Genomic DNA, 19,409 nt, shown 5'->3' with positions numbered 1-19,409 from the left:
TACACAGCAGACAGTGTGGGTTATATCTGAGCTACGATTACTCAGATTAAATGTAACTGTACCTGTTTTTGTTTAGATATTGACAACCTAATGGGCAGGTGTTGCGTTTATTGTCGGCATAAATCAACTAACATGAGCATTAATGCTGTAATTCTGTGACCTGAGAAGCCTTCGCTCGAAGACAGGCAGCAATATTTCCATCCATTTATCCGTCGGAGTCCGACCGCATATGTTTGCACATATCAGTGTTTTGTGTTCTTCATGTGATGTGTGCCTGTCTCTCCATCCCCACGCTCCCCACAGGGACACTGCAGAGAGTCAACCCCTCTTTCCCAGCATGCTTTGCTACAGACAGGCAGCTATTTATAACAACCAGCTGATTAGCCAGCGAGAATTGCCCGACAGTCAGCAACTGCTACGCTACCATACCCAAATACTCCCCTCTCCTGCAAACACAGGCAGACACATCAGAGCAGATGGAGGCACAGTGAAGGAAGAAAGGTGGAAAAAGAAAGCGCTTCTCTTTGTTCCTGTGCTCGACGTGTGTTTTAGTGGCAGTGGATCACCCAGTGTGATTGGGAGATGGAGGGCAGATAAGGCGCTATCAGACAGAAGGTCACCGCTATGAACACTCGTCCCTGAGAGGGGACTAGACTTGTGCTAGTCCTCTTTTTTTTTTATCAACCTTATCTCCTCCAAGTGAAGTAAAAATAGGCCTTGTGTTTTCTATTGTCTTGTGTTGGACAACGGCTCTGTTTATACTGCACCATTATGTCTTAATGGAACTATGTGGAGAGAAAATCAATAGTGGAGAGCTGCCAGACTCCAGGGAGGGCAGTCACATATGCACACGAAAATACACTGGGTAGTATGTGTGTGTGTGTGGATATAAACAAGGGTTGTCTGGGCGAGCTTTACCTGTTGAACCAGTCATCTGTGTAACGTGGAAATGGGAACGGGTCATTGCTGCTGAAGTCGTAGCTGGCATCGGCGTTCTGAAAGGACCAAATGGATGTATTTACAAAAAACAACAGCATTGAGTCAGAAACAAAACAACAAGTGAGAAAAAAAGGAGCAAGGAGCATTTGATGATGAAGGGCTGACCTTATCACAGTCTGTTGTCTCATCTGGATACACCACGAGGAGTGAATTTTACCAAAGCTTGCCAGTGTGGAGGTTTGTGAGGCACATCATGCTATGACTAACCTCAGTTTAATAGTTAGATGTTTTGGGAAATATGCTTATTCACTTTCTTTCTAAAGAGATTGATGGGAGGCAGCAGCTTAGATTAGTTTAGAGCAAAGATGGGATGTTATAGAAAACAAACAGCCTCAACTGAGCTTTTTGATGAAATCAGTCAACCTTCATCAGCTACTATATTTCCATTTTCTGCTACTACACTGCATTTCAGATGGAAGTCTTGTTCTTTTTGCCACTACATTTACTAGACAACTGGTGTTATAAGTTAATTGTGAGCATCACATTGTGTTCTTAAAAATCAAACCAATATCCCCAACGTTTTAAGGTTTGTGGCCCTTTCATATGAAAGTTTTATCTAGTCTGGGTCTTTGGCATATGTCAATGACTTATTTACTCAGAGACAGATCTTCCCTCTAAACTTTTGCTGATTGTTTCATTTGAAAACCATTTAAAGACCCCAAAATATCTCAAATCTGCCAAAAGAGCAATGTTTCTACAATTAAATCCCAATGTAAGACGCAGAACTTTCTTTTCTCCTTTTCTACTTTCTTATTAATTTTATGACCCCCCATGTTTGACCCAACCCCAGCTTTGGAACCACTGGATTGAATTATCTAACAGTGGTTAAAACCAACTCAGTCAGCTACAGTCAGCACATCAGTATCAAACAATTCATAGACATAAATAAGAATCAGACACAAAAGTAATTTTTCTCTGCTGTCGTTTGCAGTAATCTTGGGTTTTATTGCACAATATCCCAAGGTGCCTTGAATATTGTGCCTATTCATAAAAGCGTGTTGTGCAAAAGTCTGAAAAACCACCACTTACAATGAAAAAATTTAATCAGCACTGCAGATCATAACCTCTGTGAAGGTGAGATTTGTTGCAGGACAACGTTGTGCTAAACTGAATGAGTTTTAGATCGATGCTCCTAATAAACCGACAGCTCAGTGCATACACATCAGCCCTAATGTGAACACCTTGATGCAATGCTTAACTATGAATTTTTACTCTGCGACGAGACTGCAATAATGTGTGGACACAGAAGGGATTTCAAGCTGAGAAAATAATAGCCCAATCACCGCCAGCATTTAATTTCACATGGCCAAACGTAATAGGATAAGAGTGAACGGCAGCGGAAAGGCAAGAGAAAGAATATGCAGGAGACACACATCTGCCGGAGAGACATTAGTGCAGTCAACATAATTATCAGAATAGCCATGTCTGGAGGACACACACACACACACACACACACAGAAAAAGATTCTACAGACATCCTTGGGAAAGTGTCACACTTACTGCTCTTGCTGTAACACACTTTGAAAGTCCATTTAGACAGCCGGCTGCAATATATCCTTTACTTATCAGTCAGGTCACTTGGAGTGCTATCTGTTTTGTACTGAGTACCCAGCAACAGGTGCTTTGTGTGGTCATGAGAACGGAGAAGCCAAAGCCATGTTCATTAGCCATAGACCCAAACACATCAGATCAGTCTTGGAGGCTGTATCCATGCTGTGGGCTGGCATTTAGAGGAGATGACTCAGTCGGCACCGAGGAGAGAGAAGGCAAACGACAAAAGCATACTGACCCAACGGAGAAAACACTGTAATTATCATGATGTGGAGCGGATAACTAGAGGAAAGTAGAAATGCCTGCAGCAACCAAGGTTACGTGGATGGAGGGTCGTACCTTTGTAATTGTTTAAAGAGAACAGGTGACACATAGAAGACTAAATGCCATCTCAACTTTGTTATTTGTGATTACTCCCTTTCTTGCTTTCCCTGTTGTCTACATTCTCTCAGTAAGATAAGACGGTGTCACAGAAACAGCAAGAAGTTAACACGGGGCAGAACAAAAGGAGTGAAGCTGCTGGTGAAAAAAAAATGTAGAAAAATTGGCTTTAAAATGTTATTACTATTCAGAGCAGGACATTTCTGGAGAGAGAACATGTCGCTCCCAGACAGGTTTTGCACTCACGTCAAAAGCGGGAGTGTTTTTTTTTTTTTTTTCCTTTTTCATTAAATGGAGTGAAAAGTGCTGAGCCCTGGTAATAAATAACACAGGGGTATGTCCATGAATCACTTGATGTGCTTCTCAAGCTCATATCTTCTGCAATCAATCAGACTCCACTCTCCCTCTGTTGTCCTGTGAGCAACCAGGGTCATAATAATGGATTTTGCCGAGCCTCAGCCACCTCACCTTTCCCCAGCAACCCTTGGATGTTCCACTGTCCTCACAGCAAATGGTACTTAAGAGAGTAATGACTCAAACTTGCTATAGTGAGGCCACTGTGTTTTTGTACAGTCAGATATAGGGAAAATTGAACTGCAAGAGAACAATGGTGACGTCGGGAGCACGGCATTAATGATAAAGCGAACTAAAAAGGTTTTCACAGTAGTGGAAAGTAAATATGGTAATTTGCTAAAGTACTGTTCGTACAGTTTTTGTCATTGTACTGCCATATTTCCATTTTCTGCTACATTTCACATACTTGTAAGCATCACATTGAAAATTAAGCCAATGGCAATAGCGTTTTAAGCTTTGTGGCCTCTTTATTTAAAAGCTGTATCTAGTCCAGGCCTTTGGCTCATTTGAGATGTCCAGTCACGTTATTCACTAGCAAGGATCACGCCATCAATTTGAAGCTTGATTATTTATTGTAAGTAAATGAGCTTTATGTTGGTGATGACTGAGTTGAGCTGATGCGGTGTGGGGGGAAAGCTTAGTCAGGGATCAGTAGTGGCTCCCGGGCCAGCAGGACCCCTAAAAAAGCCTCAGATAAGAATAAAACGAAGAGTGGGCGTAACGTAGCTCTCAAGGGTTAGAGTGGATGAGGAGTGGATACACTTGAGGCCCATGGCCTTGATTAGGTGGTGCAGAACTCCTTGGCTGGAAGCTGCACCAATACAGAGGGATTGGCCAGAGAGCATGCTAGGATTCTGGATGCCATCAGGAGTTGCTTAAAGCAAAGGAGGAATCGGGATAAGGTTGGGACTTGACCTGTCTCCGTAGCAAACTAAGGGTTGGAAGGTGAAGCACCATGAGATTTATTGGTTTGTGTATGGTGTACTAGAGATGTGGAATCAATCAGTGTGAGTTTAGTTTGAAGTACAAGATGGGCCTTGGATTGCCCAGTTTGGCTTTGTTTGAGTGAATAAATCAGGTAATCCTTGGAGATGGAGGAAGGTCAGATAAAGGATATGGTAGGGGTGCAGCAGGATGGCAGTGTGGATCCACCGGTGGACGCTGCAATGAACTCACAGGAGACATCATACCATCATGTGTAAAGGTGGAGGGGCTGTTGATGTGGGGGTAGAGGTTAGTGACACTGGCATCTCAGTGCTAGGATTTAAAGCAGAAGATTGATGACTGATTTGCGTAATACGAAATGGTTTTAAAGGCAGGCCACTTAATATTGCCCTCTGCTGCAGAAGACGAGAGTGTGCAGGTATCTGCACGGTAATGAAGCTGCAGCCGGCTAGGTTAAGATGGTTGCAGATGGTTTGTCCCTGTAGCTGAAGCATTAGTTTTCCTTGAGGTCAGTGCCTTATAAACAGGCGCATGGGATTGGGAAGCCTAGTGGCCTTGGGAATAGCAGCTTGTAGTGATGCTGTTGAGTAAAGATTATCAAAGCAGGAAGATCTGCGTCGAATTGTGGACAGTACATGTGGTGGTTTGGTGACTCAGTGATCTGTGTTTGTGATGTGTTATAGATGAACATGCTGAAAAGATGCAGAAGTACAACTTGTAGTAGCTCCACCACCAACGGATGTCTTGATGAATTGTTGGAGGCGAGCTGCTGCATGAGTGGCAACCTGAATGTAAGAATGTAAGAGTGACATGATGGATGTGTCTCCAAGATGGAGGGCTATGTGAAGAACTAGAGTCAGGTAGCTGTCAAACTCTTGTACCATAAGCTGGCAGGCCGGTGCCAGTCGTAAGGGAATAAGACGGATTGCTGGAAAGAAGGATGGAGGAGAGGAACTGGCAACCTGGTGCCAGATGAGGGAGGAGAAAGGTTGTTGGAAGGGAGAAAAGGTGAGCTGGTATCCCATTGTCAAAAATGGCTGTGGTGGTGGAGCTGGGAACAGGTTGCTGTAGGGAATGGTGGAGAGGATGAATCACACCTGGCAACCCGGCCGAGCTTTGAAGAGCGTGGTGACTTCATGCTTGGGCGCACAGCTATGATGTCTGCTGGGGAGAGGATTGTCGTGGTTTATCATGTGTTGAAAGCTCCAGAAACAGTTTAGGTTTGTTGTCAGCGAGGTGGCAGGTGAGGACCGATGGTGATCTGGTTGGAGAATTCATGTGGACGGACATCACCAGGAGAACTGTCGGGAATGTGGGAGTGTGATGAGGGTTTCCGGATGTATTAGGTGAATGGCTCAACTTCTCTGGAGGCTTACCTGTTTCAGTGATCTTTTTTATTTTTTAAAAAAAATGTATTTATTTCAGTGGGCGGAGCTACAGATAGCGTGATGACATCATGCTTGGGCGCACTCCAGTGTCTCCTGGACGGAGTGTTGTAGTTTATCACGTGATCCAAGCACCGGGAGTTTGTCAGAAGTTTAAATCGTTTAACATTGTTGTTAGGGCAGTGGCAGGTAAAGACTTCCTCGTAGTGCTTCCTGGAGACCCACGACGGTCCGGTCGGACATTTCATATGGAGGATCATCGCCAGAAGATCTGTCGGGGGTGCGCGGGTCGTTTCCGAATGCGGCGGCTTCTGTGGACGCTCGCCAGCTTAGGACATCAGCGCTGGAATGAGTGGAAGTTGAGGAGGGAGTAATTACGTTTTGGTCTTCCCTGAGAAGTCCATAGGTATGGCTATAGGAGAGTTGGAGGACGGACAGAGGAGTTCTGATTGGAGTCGTCTCTTCAGGACGAGCGAACGCGGTTTCCGGAGGTGCGCCGGTTCCCTCGTCTCCCGGTCCTCCTTGTGGATTAGGCTGATCGCCGAGGAGGAGATCTGGGTTGGATGTTCCCTCATGCGGAGGGCTGATGGATGAGAGATCCCTGGTAAGTCAGAGTTTTCTAAAACTTGTAGACTGGCAGCGTGGCTGAGGGATGGTGTGTGTTGCTCTGTGCGCCAGAACGAACAAGTGGGAAGGACAGAGTGGTGCGTAAAGACAGGAAGGGGAGTGACTGAGGTGTGGTCCTGCTCCTGAACTTCAGCTAAAGATTTTATCTCAATTCAACAGTCCCACCAAAGACAGATTCCCTTTTAAACATCTGCAGATTATTTCATTTGAAAACCTTTTGAAGGCCCAAAAAAATATCCAAAATCTGCCCAAACAGCAAAGTTTATAGAAAATCCATCCATTATCTATACACCGCTTAATCCTCACTAGGGTCGTGGGGGGCTGGGGTCTATCCCAGCTGACTCAGGGTGAAGGCAGGGGACACCCTGGACAGGTCGCCAGTCTATCACAGGGCTACACTTAGAGACAGACAACCAAGCACACTCACATTCACACCTATAGACAATTTAGAATCACCAATTAACCTCAACATGTTTTTGGACTGTGTGAGGAAGCCGGAGAACCCGGAGAGAACCCACGCTGCACGGGGAGAACATGCAAACTCCACGCAGAAAGATCCCGGGTGTCCTCACAGGGGATCTTCTCGCTGCGAGGCCTTGGTGCTAACCACCGAGCCATCTTGCAGTCCCTATAGAAAATCCCCCCCAAAAAATTCAATCCTCCTTTTCTACTTTCTGAATTATTTTATGATTCCTCAAGTTTGCTTTGTGACCCACTGGAGTTGAACCAACCTCTAGCTTGGGAACTGCTGGACAAGTATCCTAACTGTGGTTAAAACCAGCTTGACCAGCTACAGTCCATACATCAGTATTAGTCATCAAACAATTCATATATATGAGAATCAGGTCTATATGTGAAGAATGACTGCTTAGATAGATGATGGAAGATATTTTGCAAGATGATTTAAAGTGAAAGTACAACAAATGAAACTGTAACACAAGTTCCAAAGCCAGATTCAAAGAGATTACTCTGAAGATATGTACTGCCCTTTCATAGTTCTTCTCTTGAGAAAAAAGAAGCCGAGAACATCATCTTAGAACATCCAGTTCTGTCACATTATAAATCTCATCTTCTTGCCTCTGTCAATCACCCATAAAATTTCTAACAAAATCCACATGTGCCCTTGATGATAATCTGACATGGTAACATGGTGTGATGGTAGCTTCCCAGAGTGTACAGAACCAGTCAGGCATAAAACAATATATTCCACCGAACGGAAATAAAAACTTAATTAAACACCTTTGCTTCTTTCGCACAGCGCTCGGTAATGAAAAGGTCATCCAGTGATCGATGCAGCCGTTACTTAGAGATCCTCTAAATACTGTAGTAGCCAAGCAAAATACCAGTATTGATCAGGTATTGACAAGTGTGTAGATAAAAAAGAGCAAGTGCACACTACTGTGCAGGAATTAGGTCAAATCCAACACCTTAAATGTCTTATTTTGTTCCACTTATGAGATTTACCACTCTGTTAAACTTATATTCCAGTAAATACTCTGATCTATTACCGGTAAAAGAAAAAAAAAAAAAAGTAGGCGATGCAGTGTATCAGTTATTATATCACTTAGTGTAATGCTGGAATCTGTACAGATGTATCTATTCATGCTAAAATCATTTAAAGCACTTTGACTATTAGCATTTGCAGATAAATGTGGCATGAAATTAAACTATCAAGTTAGAAATTTCTCTTCCCGCGCTACACTTGGACTCACAATGAATTCACCATATCAAAATATATCTTATGAGCTGTTCCAGTATGATCATCACATCACTTGAGAAATCCAGAAAAACAATCTGACGCCCCGGCAAAGCAGATACACACACACACACACACACACACACACACACACACACACACACAAAGATCTACTACACAACTAATTCAAATCCAACTGAAAGGTGTGATGAACCCAGAGTGATGTTTTATTATGCATTATGCATTTTTTTTTTTCATGTTTTTATTCAGCTGATAGTAGGAGGTCTTTGTGGGTCTGCAAAAACTCCATGACAACGGTAATAAAACAGGATTACATGCACGGTATCGGGGCTCTCTCACGCAAACACACACTTTAGATCTATGCACAGCATGATCCATCAGTCCAGTGGAGCATGTTCCTGCATCGCCACAGCTGAGGCTAAGTGTTATTTTTGGGCCACGGCTCATCTCTGCGCACAAGCGGCAACATGCAAAGCCAGGCGGTGGTACAAGGCACATAGAAGATATGAAACAGAACCAAAAAAAAGTGAAAGCAACACACATGTGCGCACAATAACTGAAGAAGAAAAAGGGAAACAGAGAGCACGCTATTTCGGGATCATGTCTTTGAAACGATAAGAAATAGGTGAGATAAACACCTCAACTACAAGCAATTCTTGAGAAGAGACTTGTTTAAAAAAAGTAATTGTGAGATGGGGGCGTTTTGACACCAACAAAGCACTTCTCTGGAAGAAGGTGTACGTTCCCCGGAGTCAAGAAGATGGCACAGTGCAGTCACGCTGACGAAACGGCAAACACTACAGTGAAATCAAACCAACCCCTCTGCATTCCCTGTGTTCCATTTAGCACTGCCTCTTGTCCTTTAAGGTTTTATCAGTATTCTGGAGATAGAGCATCACATTATGCAGCGCCAACTACCCTGGCATTATCTCTGCTTGTGACAGATCGGCCTGCCATTGTGCCTGCCACAGTGCAGTGTGCATTAACATTAAACAGCTTGGCTGGCCGTCTGCCTGTCTTTTGCGTCCTCCAGGAATACAAGGAGACTCGGCAGCCATGAAGGCAAGTTGGAAAGCACCTGTCACTGCCAATGACAAACCGCACCGAGTCCATGAAATCTACCACCTGAACCCCTTCTTCACTTATTAACAGCACCGAGATGAAGAAAAAAGTGTGAGATTTGATAACGCTTAGGTACTCACGTAATTTGATGCCAGGTCTGGATGCAGATAGTCGATACCTGAAATGAGATTTTGACACTAATAAGTGATATAATCAAAGAAAGGGGAAGATAGCACGACTTCAAATACTATACTGTTACACCACATTTTAATATCGCTCCTTGCTTTGTTTTTGTACTGTGACATTGATGAATAACTTCATCGTAATATAAAACATGCAAAACAACAAGCAATATGGAAAACTGCGGAAACAATGAGATGATTAATTAATTGAAATCGATCCACAATGTCTGGCTCCAGCCTCTCCTATTTGATGAGTTACAACTTTTCCTCTGTGATGTTACAAAATGAACATCTTTGAATTTGCTAACTTGGATTCTTTTTTACTATTTCCCGTCACGTTATAGATTAATTCATTGATTAATTATAGTTACAACATTTCCCAGCAATACAGATCCATCATAACTGTGACAACAAATAAGAAACATTAAAAATTTTGCCTCTAATCAACTCCATATTTGGTGATTCAAATTCCTGAGATACACAGAAAGCTGAGAAAACACAACATCTAATGTGTACAATTGGAAGTTTTGGATAAGTTTGGAAAGTTTCTACATTTAAAACTTCACCAGTAACACATCATAGTTTGTTGTAGCAAATCAACCAGTAAATGCCATATAATGAATTCCACCTACCAGTGGTTGGCGTACATATTCTATAAGGCAGCCTTTCTTACTATTCATTATTTTCTTAATTAAACTGATGTGTAATTAATTCAATCTGTGCGATGGATACACAAAAGCATAATTAAATGTTTCCAGACAGCACTCGAGGGTACAAAACAGGAACTTAATGCTCACCGTCGTCCATGATTGCGATGGTGACTCCTTTGCCCGTGTAGCCAAGTTGCCAAGCTTCGGCCACATTAAGATCCAGCCCAGGGGTCCCGTCGGCCTGGCCTGTGTTTATCTAATCACTCAGACAATATGGAGAACATCCATGACTCACGGCACCCAGGTGAGCCACCATTAGGAAACTAGTCAACATGGCGGACGTGCGGGGAGGGGAGTTTATGAATGAGGAGCGCTTTGGACGGGGAAGGGAGGGGGAGTGAAGGGGAAGTAAATGTCAGCGATACTCCAAATTCATCTGACACGCCAGGTGAAGGAAGGCGAGCTTGCCATGGCGTAAAAGTCACGCTTGCCAGTTTGGGTAAAGAAGACGGGGATGGAACTAGGAGGATGGTATCGGCCAGGCTAATTCAAGGATGAATAACAGCGTTGATGCAGAAATTAGTGGGGAATATGCCCGGCCTCTCAGCAATTAAGGCGGAGGAACGTGGGTTGCCACTAAAGGTCAGGCAGCATGCGGACAGCTAGTTGGCTGATTACTCACCAGATACCACTGTTTGGTGAACAGAGGGTCACTCATGTTGACTTCGATATCGTTGATATTTCTGTAGCCTCGCTTCTGACGACTAAAGCCCTCCTGCTCAAAGACATTCTTCACCTGGGGTAGGAAGCGGAAGAAATGCCAGCTCAGTTTATAGTCAACAATGAAACCTTTTTATAAAAAGATTGCACAAAGAGCACAGATGTCGTTGCGATGTTTGTTACCCTCGGCACAGGAAATCAGAACGCCCAGCTGTGCTTTACTGTACCACAAAGGCAGAACGTCATGTAAATCAAAGAGGCTGTTCTTTATTTCTCATTAGAAGACATGCTGCAGCTGGAGCCGAGGCTTCCCAACTCCGAACCTGCCACAAAAGATGGCCCTTTTTTTTTTCCCCTTTCCAATGTACTGAAAAGCCACAGCAATTACATGCCTGTGTTTCTGTGAATCATCAAAGAAAGCTAGGTGGATGAACAGCTGTGTTTTGAATGCTTCCTGAGAGCTGCCACAATACCATTATCAAGCACTAAAAGATAACACGGGACGGAGAAAATACGAGGATAAATGTCTTCGGTGCAATTTCTCTGTTTGATTAGCTGGCGGCTGGCATCGAAATGACTGGGTGTCTTTGGCAGTGATGCTGTAGGAATATTTCTGCTGCGTTTAAAGATCAAGTCACAGAGCAAACAAAACACTCCCAGTATTCCACCACCTTCGTCTCTTAAAGCAGCAGTGAGAGATGAACGGCAGTCCGTCAATTCGGAAATGTTTTACTTTGAAATAGAATCCCATTTTATGGTAAGCTTTAGTGAATTCAAACACCCACATTTGGAAAAACTGAAGAGGTTAAGGAGAGGTAAAGGAAGGACAAGTCACTTAATCTATTAGAGTATGACAAAAGCTAATCCAACCCTCAAGTGAAGCTTTAAATTGAAAAATTATTACCAACATTCTCCTCGTCACCAAGGTCTCACAGAGATTGACTTCATTTGAAGGTTTAGGTCATTTTCTGTCACTCTTTCTCCCTTTTATAAGCGAAAATGTGTGCAGTCGCGCTGGGAAAAGCGCAAATTTGGAATTTCTTCAGATAAAACTGTCAACGCGACAAATAAATCGCAACGCCTCATTAATAAATATTCATTGGATTCTATTTTTGTCGCTGAAATACCGACGCTGACAATAAAACGGGACACAAAATGTATTTTTCACAGTTTCAAAGCTCCATTTTGAAAATGGGTTCTTGGCTAAATGTTCCTCTTATGCTTCCCCTTAGGAAATTCACTCTAGTGTGTCTCACAGAAACAGGCATTGTCTGGTGTGTTTACCACCACAGATAAGAGAGCAGAGCAGCACTTAAGATGTCCCTCTTAAATGGCCTATTCATCCAGATCTCTCTTTTATGGTATACTCTAAGCAATCAGGAGGCACACACACATCAGCGAGTCTTAAAAATGAGAAGTCAGTCCTGAATATATGAAATCGGTGCATTTCCATACGTCTTCACTCTTGGATTATCCGAAAAAATAATTTTACCTATTTAACAGTATACATTGACCTCATGTCACATTTGTCATCACATCATTTTATTCACATCCAGAAGGGAAACCAGCAGCGCTTTCGTCATTATTCCTGCAGTTCCCCCTTCTTCTTTCCATCCATCATCAATTTATTCCATCACTTGGCAGGAGAGCTGGTATTTCCCTTGAGACAGCATGTCATACTGCCCACTCACAACATCAAACAGTGCCCGTGCACCACCGTCGCTCTCCGCCTTTGCCCACTGCCTGCTCACAACGCTTCACTTCACTTCAAATCAAAGAGCTCCGCTCCCTCACTTCTTTTTTCTTTTTTTTTCTCCCCCTTGTCCTCATTTCCCTCCTGACTTTTCCATGCATGTGTCTTTCAGGGTCAGGGAATGCGGCTCGTTCGCAAGGATTTTTCCCACCTTTGTTTGCTTCGCTCTCATTCCTTAATGTACCTTTTGTGTCACGTAAAAACATATAAGTAGAAGGAACCATAGGTGGATGGATCGATGTGTGGATGGACGTGGTTAAGGCGCGGGTGTGTGGATGAACCGAGCACTGGTTAGGCCTTGAGATGTAAAAGGACAAGACAGGACAAGAGCAAGAGAGCGCCGGGAAAGATGCAACGAAGAGACACAAGGAAATGATAGTGGGTGAGTCAGAAGTGGGTCAACAAGAGCTCCACTAATAGAGTCCAAGAAAGAACAGGGCGCCTGGGACACCATCCAATTCAGTCACTGCTGCTACTCAATTAGACATGTTTTAAAGTATGTTAAATGAGTGTGTAATGCCTCCTTTAAAGGCGGAGTCTAGGATTCCCATTCCACTCGTCAGTTAAGCGGATATGTGCTAACTGTGTGCATGCTAAAGACAAAAATTCTGACTTTGTAAATGGGAAATAAAGTGGTTTGGACCAATTTGAACCACATTATTTCACAGTTACCTCTGCACGTTTATGCTGGAAACACGTTTATGAAGGAAAAGGCAGCAGTTGAAGCGAGATCGACCATAAATGTGGCACACGCTAACTACTGAAATGCTCTTAAGTAGCTAAATATCAAGATTTTAGAATCCAGATGACTAAATATCAAGAATCTAGAATTCAAAAAGTGATACTCTTGACTGTTTGTGTTTATTTTTTAGTATTTGTCTGGTTGCACCTCGGTATCATTCTGCTATAGAGGCAAAAAAACAGTTGTGGTGGGTGAAGGTTAGGCTTTGGTGTTCCCTACACATAATGACAAGTGGAATTCTTTTGCTGGGAGACGAACATTGTGATCAAAATTGATGATTCACCAAGAAAACCTGCAGACAGTCCTTACTGCATGATCCAAGTTTTTTTGTAAAACATGAAATTTTCACTGTGGTAGGCTGCTAGAACGGAGGTTGTCACGGCCATCGAGAAGGCTTAAACTGCATCCTACGTCCACTGAGTCAGACAGAGATGCAACCAACTAGTTCCTTTCTCTTTGACAGAACTGCAGGTGTGACGTCCATCGTATTGAAAGACGTCAAGAAGACGCTTCCAAATGATAAACAGGCTGCATTAAATCAGACCAGCAGGCCGCGTACATTCCGGAGATGCACCAAAAAAAAAAAAAATCAATAACGGCGGTGACACATACGAGCATGTCAAGCGTCTGATTAAAATCCAGCAACTGGAATTCAGACCTGCCCATGTCCGTGCTGTCTCTCTTCCATTAGCTGTATTAGCTCGGTGGAGTGGCTCGCATTTATTTTCATTAGCACCTCTCACAACCGCAATTAGAGAGGTTAGTTGATTGTCTGCAGCAGGACCTCCACTTTCATCGCCTCCGACGGTGGACGGAGCTAAACGTGCAGAGCTCAGCCCAGCGATTGTAGCACCGCGAGAGCTTGAAGACACGGCACAGCTTTGTGTTTGTGTTTTAGAAGGAAAAAAGCGAACAATTTATCAATAAGTCAAGTGGACCCATTGACAAATTGTCAAGTGGACTGTTGGTCAAACAACAAAAGGCATTTAGAGAATGTCACTTGCAGCTGTAGAAAATTACAGTTGACTTTTGTTTTATTCGGCTTTGATTAGACCAAATAATTTACGAGAAAAAAATCATCTGATTAGTTATTAAAATAATCCAGCCTGATGATTAAAGTGACCAACCGTTTTTAAAAATCACTTATCACTCCTTCCCCATCCGAAAACATGCAAATGTGTCAACGCAGCCTTTTGTTTGAACGCAGCTGGACTTTAAATGTAGATTATTATTTAGTGTAGCGATGTGTTAGCATGTTAAAAGAAAGCTCTGGCAATTTATAATGCAAATACAGTACCACTGCTGGACCCACTGCTACAACAAATAGGCCTTTTTTCAATGTGATTCATCAAAATGCTTTGCAGGAGAGCATAGAAACACAAATCATAAAATACAAAAAAAGGGAACATAACAAGGAAGTATATTCAAAGGGATATTTTGAAAAAAGTCCAAAGCCATGACCAAGAGGCAGGTCTATGAAGGAGCGTTTCAGTAAGTAATTTAGAGATGCATATTGAATTTGTGGCATTCCACTGGGTTTTGAATTACCCTGGTGGCAGTAGATTGAAAGAAAGTCTGAAAGCATCGAGGATCTTAGCTTGTGTTGCAGCCTAGATATCATAGGAACCGTGATTTCTTGTTGGTTTCTGCTGTAACAATACGCAAAATAAAGCAAACTGCACGTGAAGACCAGTGATTTTGTCATCGCAGTGGCTTCAGGAGTTCAGCAGTGCTCTCAGTTTTTAATAAATGAAGAACATTATGTACTACTAGAGTTCCTCGTGTCCTGTAGTAATCAAGCTGCTTTGTGCTGTGTCCATTGAGAGTTCGTTTGTTTTCCGCAGGAGTTGTAATAAATTTGCTAGCGAGGTGCAGCAAGCTGTGGTGAAGTTTGAGACTTTATTACACATGGATGCTAATAACACCTGTCATGCAAAGTGAATGGGAAGCCTCCAGATGTGGACGCACGCATACAGAAAACAGTTTCTCTTGTGCATCTCTGCAAGCACACTTACTCTTCTGTCTTTTTGTAGCCGCTGTCTGCTGTGAGCGCTGCGTTTGCTCCGCCTCTTTGAAGTGTCCTGAGGATAGAAGTGAAAAAGCCCCTCTCCAAAGGGAAGCTGGAGGAAAAAAGAAAAGAAAAAACACAGACAGGAAAATGAATCAGGAGCAGAGTCAGAGATGAGAACAGACATCGAGGCTGCAATCACAAAGTGTGAATGGCAAATCAAAATACAATAGATCATAAATGGAGGAGAAGCACAGCGGGTCGTCTTCCAGATACAAGGGCATTGATTCCCTGGCTTTCACAGAGGATCTATTTTAAGGCACTGGAGAACAGTGCTGGAATCAACCATAATAAATCGCAGGGGCAGGGAAATGAGATGCATCATCCAGAGCTTCCCCTCCAGCGCTGTGCACAGATTAAAGACCCCCTTATGCTTTAGTAACAGCCAGGGTACAGGTCAATCCTCAAAATAAATGCTCTCAGATGTGCCTGTCGGATCTAATGTGAAAATGTAATACTCATGGAAGGATGGAGATTATTCCTATCTCCCACGGCTCCACTAGTTCGACCACCGAAAAATTACCCTGCGAATAACAACAACAACAACAAAAAAAAGCAAAGCGAAACACTGCACTTTCCATCGAATGCTCTTTTACCACCGGCTGATCCAAAGATCTCTCTCTCTCTCTTTTATCTCTCTTTGTGCTCATGTTTGAGTCCCAGTTACGTGTCCCAGTCTAGTTAATTAAGCAACAAAAGCAGATAATACAAACACCACAGACATTGTTTAATGGCGCATATCCCATTAAGACAAATATAGCTGTAGATTACATAACCTGGGAGGCAGTAGATGGCGGAGATGATCGAGTGCCTACAAGAAACACAGAGCTGGTGATGCCGCGCAACTGCTAAACAGACATCACATTATGATGAGTTACAAATTGAAACAGGATTTTTTTATTTATTTTTTTATATCGTGAAGGTAAAAGACAGAGAGAGAAAATCTCTGATTCAGAGCAGCGCAGACACCCCTCTGCTCACTGCTACGCCTCACTGACTAAGGCTCCAGCCAATTTCACCCACACATTTATTTTGACATGTGACAAGGAACACACACTGTCAGGGGAATTATTTCCATTAGTTTGCAACAAACAGCCTCCTTTGACACGTCGCGAGGCGCCCTGCGTTCGTCAAGCTTCTTAATAAGGTGCATTGTTGCAGGTGAGTTAAAAAACGCCATGTCTGCAGGGAAGGCCGTGCACGTGAATACAGAACAGGAGATTTGTTTCAGAAATGTCAAGGGAGGGTAAGAAAAAAAGTGTTGATTCAATAAAAATAAATACAACTGTTATTGTGTTTTCATGCTGTTTAGAGAGTAAATATACAAATGGGGGGGTCTATGAGGTGGTCAGGGATGATCTCATACTACAACTTCATGTTGTGAGAGAAGCCCCTGCTGATGTAATGCATTGTTTTGTGTTTGTTTGCTTGTTTTTTTTTGGTTGTTGTTTTGGAAAAAAGCATCTTTCACAAATAACCCTCTTGCAGGAAATGGGATGCATTGCAAAAATATAATGCAATTTGCCCCCCCTAGGCCAGTGGGCAACCTCCTAACCAGGGTCTGCATGTCAGTGGGAATGACGTCATCAAATTAAGAAAAAGTGGGATGAAGTGAAACCAGAAGAAAACCTTGTAGAAACCTTTCTGGTGGGGAGGTGTTGCTAAATGCTGCATGTATGCCTATTTATTTAATTTTGATAGTAAGCGAGGATGGATACGTCGCCAAGGATGCGTAAATATTTGTACACTTTGATGTGCAATTGTAAAGCATCCATGCATGATTGGTTGAAACAAAAATCTTGGTTGTAGGTGGCAATTTTATTTTTCTGTATTTTTTTTTTCCTATCAGAGCATCCCTACCTTTCGGGCACTCTGGAACCCATGTTGTGTTGCAAGTTGGTGCGCCTCATCCTGTGCGTCCTCATGCAACTGAACCAGAAGATGGTCCGTCAAGACTCCCTCCGTCGCCTGCGTCGCCAGCAGCAGCAGCAGCGCGTTCAGCAGCACCGTAAATCCCACGGCTGTCCCATGTCGGGGAGATCCACGCATCGTGTCTGCCTTGTGTGTGTGTGTGTGTCAAGTCCGCCCGCGTCTGCCTGCGCCGTCCGTCCGTCCGTCGGAGTGAGATCAGTGCGCGGGATGCTCCTCGTTAGAGATGGGAGGAGGAGGATGGAAAAAAAAATAAAAAATCAAAGCTTTTGCGGACGCATCTTCCTCCGTCGTGAGCCGATGACACCACTGGAAGTTGTATTTCACCGAGCTGCAGCCGCTCCTGCCTCGAGTGGGGTTGGTTTGTGTGTTGTGGACCAAACCTGCATCCTCAGCTTTCTATCTCTCCTCCTCCTCCTCCTCCTCTTCCTCCTCCTCCTCTTCTCATCTGTAATTCATTTACCTTCCTCGCTCGGGTAGTTTCTGAGCGTGACGTTGTACCAATGGGCTCCGGCGGGTGTGTCCTCCCTCCGGATGGGCTCCGGGGACACTTTTCAGCACCTTGGAGAATTCCTCCCATCATCCTCAGAGCTGATGGGAATTTTATTGATCAGGATGCTGTCTGCTGAGTGGGCCACAGACAATGTAGTGACCTTTTTTTCTGAAGGTAAACCACTATATTCCCTTAAAATTCCTACAGATTCTACAGGATTGAGGTGCTTCCCAGTGTGCATACATCTGCTTTTTTGTGCAGTGGAATGTAAGAAACAGTCCCAGTGGCAGCAGCTCTTACAAAAGCCAGCTCATTAGAGGACTCCAGCTCCCCTCCTGCCTTCCCTCCCGCTTCCCTGCTGTTTCAAAGGCAGAAGAGCGAGGTGATGTAACGCTGATGTGAGAAAATAGGGAGCAAAAGGGAGAAATGAGTCCATGCCATGCTGCTAATTTCACCTGCACGGACGAGATGCTGTAAAAAAAGGAGCTGTGACAACCGTGACCTTTGCAGCCCGGCCGCAAAAATATGATAGCGGTTAGACGGTTTGTTGCCCTGGTTCGGGCAAAGATTCCCCCAGAGACCTCTTTATTTGGTTGCTCATTTATGAATCAACAGGTTCTATAATTAGCAGAACTCTGTGTGTGTTCGTGGATCGAGTGCAGCAGGATTTTTGACTTTGAATAATGTCATCTGTCCTAATTAGACCCGTCAGTCCTTAAAACTTGAGTTAAAGTTGTTGCAAGGCTGCTTAAAGAAAATCAAAACCAAGCAAATCATAAGGATGTCCACATATTTCAGATGCTGCATTCATTTCAGGAGACAGCTCCATGAATCTAAATGTACACAGAAGAGAATAAGAAAAGCCTCATTATAACGTGCATATTTTATTGACTGCGTTTTGTGTTTAAAGTTCATCTCTCTCCGGTCTGTGTGCACCTGGTTCGGATGCTAATCCATCACCATAATGGCGCGCTGTCACGTGTAATGTTCTATATTATATAATGATATGTAAAAAAAATAAAAAGGTGTGGTAACAAGAGAGCACAAAGCATCACAGAAGTCTGGAAAAATAATGAAGGTGGATTTTCTATAAGTGGATCCGCTTACTAATCACTGTTTCCATGCTCCCTGCAGACCTCCTCCCACACTCCTGCCATTCTGCAGCCCAGAGATTATTTATTTAGCCTGGGCAAGCCAAGCGTCCTTCTCCTCTCCATCAAGTCTCCACCGCTGAGTCCTCGTGACTGATGCACTGACTGCTGAGTCTCATGTGCTGCGTCCTCGGCATCATGTGCGTCTGAGGGAAAGTAAAACGACAGGATCGTCTGTTTTTAGAGTGTGAGGGAGGAGATTTTTCACATGTTTCGTCACCTCGGCCATTACAGGGGAAAATGGGCTACATTTGATTTGATTAAAATTAGTGATGCACGATATTAAAATTTCTGGCTGATATTAAGATTTCTGATGTCGCCGATAACCGATATTACCGATGTCGATATTAAATTTTTGTTCACACCAAAAAATGAGTAAAAGTAAGCACTGTGAGGACATGAGATCTATTCAAAAGAAGCCCAAATTAGACCACATAGTCTTCTTTATTATGTAACAGAAGTGAAACATATTTAAACATATTTTAGTCCAGGACCATTTAAGTAAAAACATCTGTGAAATAGCAGCGATAACAAATGTAGAGACGAAGGCGATAATGTTAGAGAATCATTGGTTTTTCACATCGGCTAAATTTGTTCATCGGACCGATACCGATATATCGGAAAAAAACACTAATAGAATAGAATAGAATGCTTTTATTGTCATCATACACAGAGTGCAACGAAATTAAAAGACAACTCC

At 43.3% G+C, this 19,409-nt stretch overlaps 1 protein-coding gene across 1 annotated transcript in view; it reads right to left on the bottom strand.

The window, feature by feature from the left end:
- Nucleotides 1-17,448, bottom strand: part of pcsk2 (proprotein convertase subtilisin/kexin type 2) — a 29,753-nt gene extending 12,305 nt beyond the window's left edge. The window contains exons 1-6 of the mRNA XM_008279534.1: nucleotides 16,997-17,448; nucleotides 15,084-15,188; nucleotides 10,536-10,649; nucleotides 10,001-10,109; nucleotides 9,162-9,199; nucleotides 919-995 (exon numbers count right to left, since the gene is read on the bottom strand). Coding sequence (XP_008277756.1) covers nucleotides 919-995; nucleotides 9,162-9,199; nucleotides 10,001-10,109; nucleotides 10,536-10,649; nucleotides 15,084-15,188; nucleotides 16,997-17,185 — 632 coding nt within the window. The 5' untranslated portion in view covers nucleotides 17,186-17,448. The remainder of the gene's footprint in view (nucleotides 1-918; nucleotides 996-9,161; nucleotides 9,200-10,000; nucleotides 10,110-10,535; nucleotides 10,650-15,083; nucleotides 15,189-16,996) is intronic.
- Nucleotides 17,449-19,409: the final 1,961 nt, after the last annotated feature.

This window comes from Stegastes partitus, unplaced genomic scaffold (assembly GCF_000690725.1).
Source record: "Stegastes partitus isolate 25-593 unplaced genomic scaffold, Stegastes_partitus-1.0.2 Scaffold163, whole genome shotgun sequence".
NCBI classification, from domain to species: domain Eukaryota; kingdom Metazoa; phylum Chordata; class Actinopteri; family Pomacentridae; genus Stegastes; species Stegastes partitus.
Note: the sequence above shows the minus strand (reverse complement) of the source record. Positions and strands in the feature narration are given on the sequence as shown.